General features: G+C 40.5%; 1 protein-coding gene and 1 long non-coding RNA gene across 3 annotated transcripts; one reads left to right on the top strand and one right to left on the bottom strand.

Moving 5' to 3' along the window:
• Positions 1-1,091: 1,091 nt before the first annotated feature.
• LOC144036276 (gamma-aminobutyric acid receptor subunit rho-3-like) lies at positions 1,092-15,586 on the bottom strand. Of its 2 annotated transcripts, none has more exons than XM_077546800.1 (9): positions 15,568-15,586; positions 6,528-6,640; positions 4,508-4,575; positions 4,220-4,443; positions 3,674-3,756; positions 3,121-3,258; positions 2,876-3,028; positions 1,785-1,978; positions 1,092-1,636 (listed from the first exon to the last, which is right to left on the bottom strand). In XM_077546800.1, the coding sequence occupies exons 2-9, from the start codon at positions 6,622-6,624 to the stop codon at positions 1,334-1,336; spliced, it is 1,260 nt and encodes a 419-aa protein (XP_077402926.1). In that variant the 5' UTR covers positions 6,625-6,640; positions 15,568-15,586; the 3' UTR covers positions 1,092-1,333. The 2 variants fall into 2 exon arrangements, with proteins under 2 accessions (XP_077402926.1, XP_077402925.1); XM_077546799.1 differs by lacking the exon at positions 15,568-15,586 and adding an exon at positions 7,773-8,361.
• LOC144036277 (uncharacterized) lies at positions 6,412-8,228 on the top strand. The gene is made up of 2 exons (XR_013288615.1): positions 6,412-6,508; positions 7,514-8,228. It is a non-coding gene; the product is annotated as an uncharacterized LOC144036277 (long non-coding RNA).
• Positions 15,587-16,370: the final 784 nt, after the last annotated feature.

The following is a 16,370-nucleotide window of genomic DNA, read 5'->3' as shown; positions in this document are numbered from 1 at the left end:
AAACACTCATGTGTTTTTATTCCACACCTAAGGAAGGAAAGTTGAATTGACTTTTCATTTATTTATGAAGGGGAGAAAAATCACTTTATGCCACATATTTCCTTCAAGGAACATTTTTCTATTGTGTTAAGTTTCAGGGCGTGTCCTTGCAGAGTAGCCCTGCCAGTATGCTATCAATGGAAGATATGACATGTGCTTATTTCCAGGGTAACAAAACAGGAGTAAATAATAGACGCCGGAAGACATCCAGCGTTAGCTGTGTAAGTTGCTGTGATGTATACCTGTCAAGGACAGGTGAACACTTTTGTTTCCATTTACGGTGAGCAACTTCAACCACCATACAGTTTCATCATCATATAACTAATGCTTGACTACGTTATACCCTTAATTTGATAATTTCATCATTTTGATATTAGTTAACTGCAAGACTGTACTTGGACAACTTCATAACCAGTCATCAAGTTTGAGCAAGGGTCAAAGCTCGACAGTTGAGTGCCCCCGAGTTTGTAATTCACTGAAATTTTGACGTATGGAAGTATAAGGTATCTGTTCTGTGAATAAAAATAAAAAAATAAGTGATTTTTGGGTGAGGGTTCAAAAACAAAACTGTCAAAATATTCAGATAAAAAAAAAAAGATTGTAAAAAAAAAAAAATCTGTGCAAACGTCTTCATTCAAATTGATTCTCAATTGGCACAAAACAAACAAGGAAGAGGTCAAAGTTCGGATTAGTTATGGCAATGCCTAATGTAAATTTGAAATGAACTTTTTGCTATGTTGGTTTTATACAGATTTTTTTTTGAAGGGAGCTAAAATTGTACTGATATTGAAAATACACAATTAATCGAAATATTTTTTTTAATTAAAAATTAATAAATATAGTGCAAATGAAACAGTAAAGTAAAGCAAGTAAATAAATAAATGAGACAATTCTTAAAAAAAAAAAAGGAGTTGAATCAGTACTAGTGCTCATTTCACGTATTTGTAGAAAACCTCTACTTACAGTAAGGTGAGTACTTTTTCTACCTCTGTAAACCACACGTCTCATATCACAAACAAGGACCCCATTTATACAACAAAAAACACATTAACAACCCTGCATATACATTTATTTTATTTTTTTTATAGATATTTTACAATAAACATGCATTTTACTCTGTAGCAATAAAGCAAAATACAATCCCGAGATTGAAATAATCGTCTGATTCAAAAGCTTTGTAAAACAAGCAAAGTCAATTTTGCAAGAGACAAAAAGTCCCGTGACTGTATTAGAATTTTATTGTAATGTGTGATGATGATAAAGAAAAAAAAGATTTTGCTGCAAGGTGAGTGTGCTACGCATACAAACTCCAGTAAATGACATTGAAGAGCAGGTAGGCCAGAGGGAATAAAACTCTGGAGTACGAGTCAATCATGTAGCTATTGCTCATTATGAAACTGAGGTTGTGTTTTAACGGGTTCCTGCGGCGTAGCCTGGTGCCCTCTGCGGGCGCAGACACGGTGGAGTTTCGTGACTGCGTGTTCCTCTCCGTGTTTGGCGTGCTGGAGACCTCGGGGAAAGAGGTTAGGTCAATATCGTTGTCATGGAAACAGCCGTCGAAAGCCATGGCCTGTGTGGCGTTATAGGACGCTGGAATCTGCATGGACACGGGGAAGAGAGGCGGGGTTAAGTTTCTAGATTGCGTAGTCGATCCAGATGGTGCAAAAATGATTTTGTGCAGGTCGAAAAAAGTCGCACGAGATTTATGGAAATAATATAGTCCGCAAAGAGGGAGCGTTGGTGACCTGTGCCCTCTTGAGCTTCTTCATTTCCTCCACTGTGGTGAAATAGTTGACGGCCGCGTACTCGATGACGGAGAGAAAGACAAACAGGAAGCTGGCCCACAAGTAGATGTCCACTGCTTTCACGTAAGACACCTGAGGCATTGAGGAGGACACGCCGGTGATGATGGTGGACATGGTCAACACGGTGGTGATGCCTGCATGCAGGGAGAACGGCAGAATTGTTCATTTTCAATAGAAACTTCCAAAACTGTGTGTTGTCGAGGCACTTTGACGTCCTCCAACATTCTAAAAACATGGACTGTATATTTTGCTTTGTGTTTTGCCTTTTACTGTTGTATACACTGAACACCTGCTATTCTACAGGGAATGGAAAGGGGGCTGTAATTTTGAATAGTTACCACAAGAGGGCGGCAAAGCACTTAAAGGGGAACCAATACGTTTTCTTTACAATAATAGGTTTTATGCGCCCCCATTAATGTAAACACGACTTGTAAAACATGAACTAAGCAGCTAAAAATAAACACCTGTTTTGTCCACCCCACATCTCAGGGGGCGGCCATTTTGCTACTTGATATCACAGGGTTCAGGTAACGACCAGTCACAGCTCACCTATTTTCTGAGTTTGGTTACGTGATATTCGCAAGCTATGCTGTAATTGGTCGTCACCTGAGCAACTGTAAAGTCATTTTCAGTTGACACCATGGGGCAAAATGGCCGACCCCTGATATGGATAAAAACGGGTGGAGTTTGCTGCTTAACTCAAATTCCACAAACGTAAAAAATTAGACTAGCTAGGCTGCATAGAACTTATATATTATGAATACATTATACATGTGCGTATCATGAACCCATGTTTATGTAAAAAAAAAAAGAAAGAAAAAAAAGTGATTATGTTATTCAACATAAACAAATCACCTTCACATCAGCAATATTAGCTAGCATACTAGCCAAATTAATAGCTTACGTTATTTATTTACATTACTTTTACTTAGGTATATCTTTTCTGCAATAATATACTGTAATCTGAAATACACTCTCGAACACCTTTACATTTATGAATACGTAGACAGTCTAATAAAAGTTTGATGTACCCAAGGAGACACGGGCGGGGACGGCCCTCCTGTCTATCCAGAAAGACACCCAGGACAACATCACCATCAACATGGTGGGAAAATACGTCTGCAGCATGAAGAAGAAGATGTGCCTCCTGAGAATGAAATTAATGTAGAGACGATTGTACCAACCTGGGGGCGGGAGGGGACATTACAAAAAATTATTGATTGATTTGATTGATTTGATTGATTGATTGATTGATTGATTGAAAATTCCCGCATACCAGTACTACTGTAGAAGGCGAGCCCAAAGGAAGGCTGGAAGTCTTCAACAAAAAACTGAGAAAGCACAATCTCATCAGTCCTTAATGAATCGTTCCCATTCTTCCAGTAGAGCATGAGGTCGTTCTCATTGTAAGCATCTTCAAGAAAGGACATAAAAACGAAAAAAGCAGGATGAACTTCACAAATTTCGGAAAATAGTGCATGAAAATGCGACTCCCGGGCTGTTCTCTGAGATTAGGATACATGTTGTATTCATGTGTTGACACTTGACAAGGATTAACAAGATTTAAAAAAATAAATAAATTGTTGTGTAGTGTATAGATGGAAGGAAATCCCTGCTCTGTCTGCACTTAGATCAACAACAAAGAGAATGGAAGAGAAACATAATCCACCGTAAACCCGTCATTAATGAAAGCTATATAATGGACAGTTGATGACCTAATTTAACAGATGAACATGTTTGCATCCAGCCTATATTAATAATCACATTACTATTGCAACAAATGTTCCACGGAAAAGACCATTGAAATTTGCACTTTGTTTGCTACTCACAACTCTCCAGTTCCAGAGAGCAGTTCTGTGTGTCGAGAGGGAAGCTGCTGAAATCCATTGCGCAAAGTGCTGTCACAGTAATCCTAAAAAACACAGCTCACATTTAAAGACATTTACAAAGAGATTTCCTACTAAATTGTCCCATGACCAATTTCGACATCAGTCTTTAGGCACGGTGTGAATCCAAACAACAGACAGTTGCGTTACATTCAATTACTAATTACTGCTATTCACTGTGCACAATCTGTTGGGTCTGTGGCGCCATATTGTCAACATGATTGACTGTAATGGATATGATGAGTCTATAAAGCCTGTTGACAGACATTAGACTGTAGAATTGAGATGGGCCCTTACACATTCTTAATAGTTCAATATGTTTATTATCATAATTTAGAATTGAAAAGACAGAAATGAAAGCTTTGAGAGTTATGAAAAGCAAATGCCACCAGTGGAAGGGCCCAATTCTACCTTGAGGGACGTAAATGCTTCTTTAACTGCTAACTATATATTTTTGATGGGAAAAAAAAATAAAAAACAAATTTTTACCGGACACTGTAGAGGATGTTGCCATCAGGAAAAACCCTCAGCATGATGTTCTCCATGGTTGTGTCATGGATAAAAGAGCGCTTGGAGTGGACAAAAAACACATCAGGCACCCAGATCTTCTTCACCAGACGTGAGTCGAAGGTTCGACTCTTATTACTGCTGGAGGGGAAGGCCAGCCGGTCGTCCTGCCAGTAATGCCTCAGGTACAGAGTCATGGTGAAGTCCTAAGCACGACCCCAGACAAATGATTACAACGCATGGGAACCGTTCCCAAAACGCCGTACGTACCATGTTTACTTCACTGATGCTGTCGACGCTCTCTACCTGGACGTCAATGCCGACGGGGATAGCCGAACCTGGCGCAAAAAGGTCAAATGTCAACATACATCAGCGTTCAGCAGCAGCTGGATAACATGTGATGTTGATGTCGTCCTCTATGTTCCCGCCATCTGTACATTCAACACAGATTACGTACTTAGATGCCACGATCGGCCTGCAAGAGAAGGTGTAATCCACACTATGGAGGCTCGAGACAACATGTTAGATAATCATGACTCATAAGCTCACAGAGGTTATATCAGCGCTTGTCACACAGTAAAGATGGTGGGATATTCTTGACTGACAGATGCTGATCAAATACTGTACTGCAAATCAACATACAGAAGTTCAGTTTACGATTTCAGACACACATTTTTGTCACATATTTGCGCTGACTGTATGTGAGGCAATATCATCATATAGTGCATTTGAGACTTGCCCATTTCACTTTGAACTTCATATTAAGTGTATTAAATATAAGTTAAAAATGTATATTGTTCAAACTCCTATAAAAAAAAAAAAAAATGAAAGGGGAAGTCACCACCCCCCCCCCCCAACAAAAAATAAATAAAAATCTTGACAATAATGTTATATTGTTTTCTGAAGCTGAAATGTGATTGGTAGTTGCCTGAGCACTGAGCAACTGTGATGTCATCTTCAGTTGACAGCAAGTGGCAAAATGGCCGCCCCTAAGCTGGACAAAAACAGCTGGATTTTTATTCATAACTCTTATTTTACGAATGTAAATGAATCAGAATGTCATATATATATATAAAAAAAAACATATTATTGTCAAGAAATATTGGTTGACTTCCACTTTAATGAATTAACTGCAAGCAGACAATGTGCATGCAAATACCGGAATACGCATGTGAGCTTACCGACAGAATATACTTTTTTTATTTTATTTTTAAATAAATAATGTTAATGAGCACATGGGTAGACCTTCACTTAATAACAAGTTTCAGCAAGCTGACTTTGTTCTATTAAAAAAAAAAAAAAAAAAAAAAAAAAAACTAAAAATATAAGATTTCCCTATTATTTGATATTTCCCTATGACAGAGTGGACACATTTACCTTGACAACATTCAAGTACACACCTAACGTGATGCAAAGAAAGAAACATCCATTTAAATATTTACTCTGCAACTATCCACCGTTTCAGCCTCCATTGAAGAAAAACATGACTGTATTGCTTATCTTATGACAGGGTGGACAGGGATGGATTTCTGCTCCAATGTACAGTGCAAGCAGCTTTATCGTACGATTACATAAAAACGGAACAGTACAGCCCTTACATCATTATTTAGTGGCAAAATGATGATAATGTATGAGGTGAAGCATACACATCCTCTCCTATCTATCACTACCATTACCTAATGACGATAAGCACTCAAAAGCATCACCACCTCGATGACAATAGCATCGTGAGGATTATAACAGGCGGACTGCAGACTTGGTTTTCCTAATAAATATTTCTGCTTCCATAAAATAATTTTGCAACATTGTCTTGGCAGAATATTTTCTATATAGCTCTTATTGGATGTGCTAATAATGTAGCATGTTTTTAGCCTATAGCATGACGTAATGTCAACGGACCACCCAAAGATGTCAGTCCTGCACGTCAAGGACTCTCATTCATATAAAAAAAATCCCAAAATGCAATTCTTTACATGCATTTTCTTATTGGTGTTCCGTTTTGGGGCCATCTGCAACAAATGTATTCCACACATGTTCCAGCTGTTATTTGCGCAGCAGATTCCAATCACCTCGAAACATCAGGCTGCCCAATGAGCTGCGCGCTTGAGATGATTTGATCTGTACTAGCGTCTGCAGCCGTTGTCTCACGCAGACAATCTGGGTCACCAAGGGCTTTTTTTTGGGAGGGGTAATAGCAAGGACAGCACAGTAACCTACATCAGTCGTCACCGGGTTGCACTCGGTGAAACAGCATTGATGAATATAGAAAGCGTGAGTATGTGGGTCTTACCTCCGAAGCCTGGCCGCATCGCAAAGTCGTGGTCCTCGATTCGAAGCAGCTGTTCCGATTTAATTAGCAAAGACTTTGTGCTGTCGAGCTTTTTCATCTTGAGGTCCACTCGTCTAAGACGCAAAGAGGACAAACAGCAGCTGATGCCAACAGAAAATCTCTATTCGTCTTTATCTTTCATTCAACTGACATCTGGTGGAGCGTTCATTGACCAATGCTTGGAGTTTAGCTGCGTGATTAAAAAAAAAAAACAGTTCCTAGTTGACTGGTTCTTCAGACACGTTTACAACGGGCTCGTCTTGATTCTGTTGTTATAGGGAAGTAAACAACCCGAACCCTGCATACGTTGGCAATAGACGGCAATCTAGACTGAATGTGAACTCTCACCTCACATCAATCAAACTCCAGGGCCAACGATGAGTCGATACTAACTAAACATTCACAGACAAAATGTGACCATATTCCAAACTACACCATAAACAAACTACTATAAGCTAACTTTAGCAATAAAAGCAATTTTGTAAATAATCAGGTTGAATCACTTCAAGGAATCGGAATTCATTGGCAAGCTAATTTGTGTTGTAAAAAGAATATATAAAAAGCATATATAAAGTAAAACATTTGTGCTTTTACTTAAAACAAATGATACAACAACAAAAATCAAATTTAACTTAAAAATGGCCAAACACTCACAACACAATTTCAGCTTCTCATTAGTAAACGTTATCAGATTTTTGTAGTCCTACATGAAAGCAGACTGATTTTTTTTTTGTTTAATGTAAATCAGACATCTGCTTTTGCTTTGTAAAACAACGATCAACATTTGTGCCTATTTTCTGACACGTTGTAGACCAAAATAGATGAAAATTATAACTATTTTTTTTAGAATCCCATTCATTTATAACATAATTCATTATTATTCAAATAACCATTAAAATAAAAATAATCACAAAAAATAACTTTTTTTTTTTTTTTTTTTTTTTCAGCCATGCAATTGACTGGTGACCAGTCCAGGGTGTACCTTGCCTCTCATCTGAGATTGACTCCAGCTCACCTGCAACCAAGCTGGCACAGAAAATGGGCAGCATGATGCATTCTTATGAAAAGTCTGCCTCACAATGCTTCCATTTTGCAAACCTACATATATAATAACCAAACATATTGCCCAAAACACACTCTAAGAGCGCCTGGCTTCATCAAAACATCACAGCCCATCAATGAGCACGGAATCGCACTTTGGCTCACCCGCCATGTTTTTGTTTGTTGACGTCTCCGAGGTCGAGCTCCTTGTGTCTCCTCTTGCCGGGGAAGTGGCTGCCGTTCGGCTGCGTGACCGGCCACAAGCAGGCAAAGCACATGAGTCGTAAGGCCAGGAGGACCACTCTCATGGTGAAACTGCTGCTGGGAACACCAGAGGATCCCGCCAGCGTCCTCCCCCGCCCACCGGCGCAAGCCTCAGTCGCCGTCCCCTACTGGCACGTCCATGTCCCGGCAGCACTCACTCCGCTGTGGCTTGCACATGCCCAGTAATCGCTGCGCTGTCCTGCACTCTCATCCGCGGCGCAGGCGGCGCACATGAGTCCGGATAGTCCCTCGGTTGACTTTGGTGGTCAAATGTGCCATCCGTCCTTTTGCGTCTCTTGACAAAACATGCTTTGCCGCTGACCCCTCACAGTCTCCACCCTCATTCCTAAAACCAAATATCAATTTATTCCAATAATGACAAAGGAATACCATTAATTCCTCCCTAATCTTCTTATCTGTGGTTGGTGAAATCTTTCGGTAACCTACAAACTGGAGGCAGCCGAGGGCGGGGAGGGTGCGGGGATAATACAACCAGCGGTTTCATCATTGTTCTGAAGCGTTAAGGAAAAAAAAAGAAAAAAAAAAGCCTGTAGCCTACTTTTACACACGACGGGATTTTCCCTCCAGTTGCACTCTGTCAGGGTGCAGATGTCAGCATATGTTTGGCCCACCTCTGTAAACGTTGCACTTGCACAGCTCGGCCCGATGACGTGAGAAAAAGGAGACGCTTTCACCTTGACAAATCCAATGAGATCATTGTGTTTCGGAGAATTTGCTATGGTCCGATGTAGGCATGGTAGCATCCCTTTAACTGGAACGCGGGCCTTGGAGAACGTGGAAAGGAATTATGAACAGTTCAAAATGGCAGTTTTAGCACAATAAAGTCTCCTAGAACATCTGAAGTTCATTTGGGGTTGACCAGAGGCACTTTAAATTCCATTTAAAATGAATTTGAATGTGTTTGGTTAATTTTGATCACGGTCACATCATTGTTATAATAGGGTGTGCACACTTATGCAACATTGTTTTAGTTGTATATTTTTACTTTTTTTTGACATCTTAAATGAAATTATTTCTTGTGGTCTCTTTTTTTTTATTATTATAAAAACATGATATTTGAACAGGGGTGTGTAGACTTTTTACATGAAGTCCAATCGCCATTTTGCAAATTCACTTGTTATGATACTTTGCGATATGTTATCAGTTGACGTTGTATGAATTGTTTGGTTTTAAATCAACTTGAATTCACTCCCAGAATTGCTTGCGTTCAGGATGTCATTACACTTTGCAGGTGTGACCCGAGTGCGAAAGTTAACGGGCACAAAATTGGAAGGCAGAGGTGTTGCGTGACGGAGCATTCACACGGAGCCTGTTAAACATTCTCCTGCCTAGTTAATTAGTCAGTGTTTCATTAGTGTCACCGAGGATGTAAAGTAGCCGTGCTGATGCGACTGACTGCACACCCGAGATTGTTCTCACACATTTATGTAGATCACTTAAAGACATGGCAGAAAAACAGGGATCTGCGTTGCTGCTGCTTGTTTTGTTAGGAGAATTCTTCTTGGCACTCTCAGAAGGTAATTTAAAGCTTCTTGTCTTACAAAATATGGAAACGATAACTGGGAATCATAATAAGCAAAAGCATTTAGAAAGATGTGCCCCAAATAATTCAAGTGATTGTCTTATTTGGAATCTAATGTTTAAATGTGATTATTGAACTTTAAGATGATTTTAAGAACTTATAAAGCTAATGAAAAAGTTGTTTGCAGTATTTGCCTTTGATAGCCTGCACTGCAATCAACTACAAATTGCATCCAAATGAGTTTCACATCACAATTCTTTGTTAGATTAACTGTTCTATTTTGATGTAAAATCTTACAGGGTTTGTTGATTCACAGAACACATTATTCTCCTTGAACAAAAAACAGCTGCATGGCGTTTTTGTCTCGTGGTATGCAGCATCTGTAAGAAAGCTGAGGCCATCAAAGAGGGAGAGTCTGCTAAAAATATCTTAACCCCATTAAAGACAAGCTTGAATGCTTAAGGAAAGGCAACATCGCACATCCAACTAAAACGTTTTTGCATTATATGCAAAAATAAATAAATAAATAACAATGAGGGAACAGATACAGATTAGTAAACTGAGGGCACAGATTCACAAATTGAGGGAACGGATTAGTAAATTGAGGGAACAGACCAGTAAACTGCAGTCACAGATAAGTAAACTGAGGGAACAAATTAGTAAACTGTGGTTACAGAGTTACAAATTGAGGGAACAGATTAGTAAATTGAGGGAACGGATTAGTAAATTGAGGGAACAGATCCATAAAGTGCAGGTACAGATTAGTAAATTGAGGGAACAAATGAATATCAGTAAACTGTGGGTACAGATGAGTAAATTGAAGATGCAGATTAGCAAATTGAGGGAACAGATTAGTAAATTAAGGGAACAGATTTGCAAAGATATTTTTTCTCAAACCCTGACAACGGTGGCTCCGTAATAAACAAAATTACTAAATGAGTGAGTTGCTTGCTCCAAATCACAATTTAAATATGAATGTATTTAATATGGTATGCTTCCATACATATTAAATTTGTGTAAATATTTTACATTATGAAATAAAAACAGACTGTAAAGAGCGTGTGAACAAAAGTAATGTGGGAAATTACCAATACACAGGAAACACAAAGTATAGCTTCCTCACGTGTTCTGTGAGATTTGGGAGGATAATGTTAATCCATTTATCCAGAAGTGAATAAAAAAAAAAATGAAATCAACTTGAAACCCTGAAACAACCCCAGACAAGCTTACATGCAAGCTCCACATACTGCTACAGCAGAATTTTTAAAAACAAGACAAGCCAGCCAGAGGCCTCTCACTGTGCTACCCGTTTTTTTAATTTTGTGATCAACCACAAACAAAACAAAAATCCAAAAATGTCCTATATGTGACAAACCTGAATGAACCAAACATGCCGTGTCCACATGGAAACCAATTCATCTTTCCAACAGGTTAGCCACCTGGTGCAAAATCAAGCAAACATACTTCCTCATTAGCAATGATTCAGACAGCATCCAAGTCTAAATCCAAACCACGCCCCTATTGTACTTCCAGAGAGCAACATATCCTGCATCATCCACGACGACTGCCTCCTGCCCTGCAGCTTCAGACCCCCCGGCACGGTGGTCATCCACTGGTACAAGCAGCAAATCCCCGTCCACAGCTATTACTACAACAAGGATCAGTTTGGACTGCAAAACAAACATTTCAGAGGGAGGACTTGTCTATTCAACGCTCACATCCCAAATGGGAACGCGTCTCTCCTCCTCAGAAGGGTCAAAGTTCAGGACCGGGGCCGGTACAAGTGTTACACGAGCACTCGGAAAGGGAACCAGGAAATCTTTGTGAACTTGGAAGTAAAGGGTCAGTAAAGATTTGTATTCATTTGTTCGATACAAACATGTTTACATCACTTGCGTAGCTAGATGAGCAATTATTTAATTTCATAGTAATTCATTGTCAATTTTGCACGACATACATGATGAGCGCCGAGTACCGTGCTTGGCAATCGCCGCCCTACCTAGTCGTAGTGTAGTTCTCGAGATCAGTCTTGGTCTCGAGACCACTTTTTAAGGGTATCGGTGTCGTTTCAGAACCAAAGACATTTCTACTCGGTCCTGTACAGGTCGGACTCGAAATTTTTGATCAAGATTGGTCAAGACCAATCCGGAATGACTGTGATCAGTAAGAAACGTGAAAAGCAGGCGCTGCACTGCCTTCCCGGTGTTGCCTGGAGTGCCACGCCCCTCCAGATTTGAGTTTGGTTCATTATACCATTTCAAAAACTAGATTTTTCATTCAGTCTATGCATTTTTCAAGGCTTTGCGTCATAAAGCATATACACTCTAGTCTTGATAATGTCTTCGTCTGTCTTGACTGCTAAACTGCTACCTATTAAAAATTCCAGTTTAAGCTACTTAAGTGGAAAAAGTCTCAAAATTCCATAATACAAATACTCTAAATCCCTCCTAACAAATTGGTCAAAACAACCCCTACAAGGCATTGAATTTGGTGAAAATAAAAACTGACCAGTAAGATACCAGTGAAGTGTAAATAGCTCCATCTGCTGGAGATTTTTTTTAACTGCCGGAGGAAAGGTGCAGGGATGACATTTAACTGGAAACAAAAGAAAATCTGGAGTTTGGAACAACCTCTATTCTAGTTCATCCAACAAAAGTGTTTGATGGGGTTTAAGTCAGTGTCACCTTTATGGAGCTTGTGTTGGCACTGATACATGAAAGCACCTTCCTCAACCGTCATACCAAATTAGACTTATAATTGTCCAAAATGTGCAAAATGATGCTCTCTATCGCGCCCCTTATGCTCATCCTGCTTTCATTTTGTCTTCTCCTAAAGCACCGATCCTGTCAGTTGTCATGGACTTGAGAGAGGAGACGGTCACATGCTCCTCCAACAACATCTACCCCATGCCACAAGTGAAGTGGGCTGCAGAACCCCCCTTCGCAGAGGATGTGCCACAAAATGTCACCACTAAAAGCACGGATCACAAGGGACTTTTCAACGTGCAAAGTACACTCAGGATTCAGGGGAACGTCACAGGTTACACCTTCTTCTGCTCATTTGTATCAGCAGACAAAACCCAAGTTTGGACCGCCTCTCGAAAGAATCAAGGTGGGTCTTGGAATGATAACGGGTGATATGTTGTCAACAATAATGTCTAATGTCTTCCAGCGATGACGCAGGAAGAAGGCCAACGACTGTGCATCCCCTGCATTGTGCCACGCGGCCTTCAAAACTTCTCCCTCGTCTGGAGTTTCACTTCCTCCGGCGAGCCCGCAGTGATCCTGCGCTACGACAGCAGACACGGCCACACCTTCAACTTGTGGGAGGGCCGAGCCCAACTGGACCACGAGCGGCTCCTGATGGGAAATGGATCCCTTCTGCTCGGCAAGCCCGACAGCGCCGAGCACTCGGGGACGTACACGTGCACCTTCACGGGCCTGCAGAGTCGACTCATTGTTCGGAGCAAAGTCAATATTACTGTTGCGTCAATAAGTGAGTATTGCGTTGTTTGACTTTTCAGGAAGAAAAACAAAGATTACAAAGAAAGTTGGTCAGCAGGTTTGAATGAGCAGAGTGCGCCGAGGTCAAGATGGAGCACAGCAGCATCTGCAGCTTTGGTTTTGTTTACCATCATTTTAGCTATTCCGCAGTGTCTAAGGCATAGAGGTATGTTCATATCATATTTATGGAATGTAAGTCTCTGTATGTGTTTTGCAAGCAGCTGATAAATGAATCATTATGGATAAAAGTTCTGTATTGGAGCACCTTATACCCACCAGGGCCGGACTGGCCATCTGGCATTGAGGGCCGATGCAGTGCTTTTTAAATATTATTTTCCTACATTTTACCCCTAGAGACCAGCCCACAATTGAGAGGGACCAGTCTGTTAATCCAGTTTAAATAAAGATAGCAAACTGAAACATCCTCAATAAACATCAGTGGCAGAACTACATGTTAGGCAGGGGTCCCCGATTTGTTGGAATTTAGATGTCTCTGGGGTTGTTGAAGGACTCTGGTTGGTGGCCTGGTGGGTGGTGTCTGGTCGGTGCTGGATTTCACTTTCCTTTCTTTGGTCCTTCCTCGGGTCTCCTGACGGCCTCACGACTCTGGCTGGAAGTGTTCGGTTTAGGTGAACGGTATGGGATTTTTAAATAGGTTTTAGGTGAACTAATGAATACACACACAGTCGCACGCACGCACATACAAAAAAAAAAGAAAAGAAGAGAGAGCAATGATGATGACATGTCAAATCGGTAAAATTACCAAATGAACAATACTGAGCTCTCCAGAAAAAAAAAAAAAAGGCAGGGGTCGAGCTGGGCCCAAGTCAAAATGCCAGGGCCGATTTTTTGGGTGCCAGTCCAGTCCTGATACTCGCTGGAGTTAAACTGTCTTTTTCCCCAGAAGAGAACTTCAGTCACTGATTTTGGCTAACAATTTCTTCTAGTTTCTCACAGAGATGTTTGATGTGGTTAAAGTTGAACACCCAACAAGTGTCAAAGTTAATTTTCCGAGGGGAAAAGAAATCTGGGACAGAAAACTTAGCAAAGTTGGAAACATAAAATAGTTCCAAAATGTCTTGCCAACATAAACAACCGACTCCAACCAACCCCACTCCTGACTGATAAATTTAAGAATAAATAGGTCATTCTGAGCTCTTGCTATAGTAACGAGAGTTTTATCATAGAAGATCCTCCGTCCATTCTTTTTCTATACCGTTTATCCTCATTAGGGTCAAGGTTGATCTGGAACATTCTCCATTTGACTTTGGGCAAAAGCCAAGTTACACCCTTGACTAGTCGCCAGTCAATCACAGGGTACCACAACCATTCAATGAACCTAATGTGCATGTTTTTGGGAAATGGGAGGAAGCCGGAATATGGAAAAATCCCCACAGGAAGGCAGGAGGGGAGCAGTTATTCGAACCCCAAACCTCAGAATTGTAAGCCGGATGTGCTAACCACTCGGCGCTTCTATACTACACAACAAAATTTTGCGATAAAAATCACACCGAGCTCGTCCTTGAAAAAACAAAACTCATATGCAGACTGTGGTCAATACCTGCCTTTATGTTGACTGTCTCATATTTCCCTCAACAGAAGTACAGTCACCGTCACACAGACAAAATGGCGGAGGACTGATTGAGTTTGGGCTTCATAAAGATCCAAACATGACATCTTCACAAATACTTAAGCAGCATGGCGTAGACTGCAACATATTACAAGTACAACCCAAAGTGCTGAATGGATTTCCAGGCAGAAACGAAGACCACAGAGACGAAGATTCAGCAGGCGATAAGCCAGAAGTCAATGAAGGAAAAACAGATGACGGAGAAAATGATCATCTGCAGACCAGCAATCAAGACCTGGTTAAGTTTGTCAGCATTGAGCCTGACAACTTCAAAGTAGAACTAAATGTGTCAAAACCTGAAATGAACTTTTAAAACCAACCAATAACCAAGGAAGCATAACTTGGGAGGTGTGTCAGAAAAGTTCCAGGACCCGTGTGGTAGTTAATAGTTTGGATTTAGAAACTTTTGTGACACCAGACCTGGAACTTTTCGGCCACACCTTGTATACTTTATCATGAGCATTGTAGTCTTTATGATCCATGCCAAACAAATGTAAAGAATTTACATTACTGTACAAGTATTCAATCAAACGTGTGGAGATTTTGAATGTTGTTTAACGGGACTTCCCCCCCCCCCCCCCCCCCTCTTTCCCACTAGACTCACTTTCTTTTGCTGGCATCTGCCCAGAATTTTAAATGACTGCGCATATGGTTAGATTTAAATCTTTCTCCAAGACTGTCTGGAGGTGTAACATTCCCGTGATTGGTGGGAAAAAAACATCTGTGCATGCAGGCAAGAGAGTGACATTTTTAAATGGGTGTTTTATTGCCCTGGAATTATGAAAGAAAACAAAACAATGGATGGGAAGAATGCATCAATGCGTCTTTGTGTGTGTATGTTTTTCATTTGTCAATGCAAATGACCTAAAATGAGACAAAATGGATAAACCACACCAATAGTTTTAGAATTTAAATGTGCCACAGGCAGTTTTCTTGAAATAGATGGGAAGCAGTCCCACTAATGGGGGTCAATGACCCTGTCATGGCCAAGAGGGCCTTAAAAGGGAAGTCAACACTTACATTTACTTTATAAGTCCATCCATCCATCCATCCATCCATATATTTTCTTAACCGCTAAACACAATATTTTGATTAATGTTGTCCACCCGTTTTTATCCATGTCAGGGGGCGGCCATTTTGCTACTTGCCATGGCATCACAGCTGCTCAGGGCACAGTTAACGACCAATCATGGCTCACCTGTTTTCTGAGTTAGGTCACGTGCATTCGCAAGCTGAGCTGTGATTGGTCCTTACCTGAGTGGCAAAATGGCCTCTCCCTGTGATGGAGGAAAAATTTGTGGATTTTGTTGCTTTATTCATAGTACAACAACAAAAATAACCAGAATGCTGTGTTTAGACTAGCTGGGGCGCATATAATATATTATTGTAAAGAAAATCCTGTGGATAGTGCCCCGATCAGAAGATACAACTCTAAACAAAATGGACATTTCTACAGCTGAGCAAAGATAGTATTTTTGGGACCTTAAACAAAATTTAAAAACAAAAGTCAGAATTGTAAAAGTTCCTATCTTGCCCCAAATGCCTTCTGAAAATTGCTATCTCCATAACGACCCACCCAGAATGTGTCGCCAGCACCTCACAAATTCATGTGTGTCTATGTGAATTTACGACAAAGATCCAAGGTCCGCGTCTGGAAGCAATCATCTCGTCCAGGCTCTCCAAAGCCCCCCTCCCCATGATGTCATTGAAGCTGCAGTTCCGGGAGAATTGGGGGATTTTTCTTATGTAAGCTTTTCTTAAACTGGCTCCTTTTACTTTGCAGGTTTAACATTGCTTTGAAGTATTTTTTCTTCTTACAGATG

The sequence above is a fragment of the Vanacampus margaritifer genome, chromosome 16 (genome assembly GCF_051991255.1).
Source record: "Vanacampus margaritifer isolate UIUO_Vmar chromosome 16, RoL_Vmar_1.0, whole genome shotgun sequence".
Taxonomy (NCBI): Eukaryota; Metazoa; Chordata; class Actinopteri; order Syngnathiformes; family Syngnathidae; genus Vanacampus; species Vanacampus margaritifer.
The sequence above is the reverse complement of the archived record's forward strand: the minus strand, read 5'-3'. Positions and strand labels throughout refer to the sequence as shown.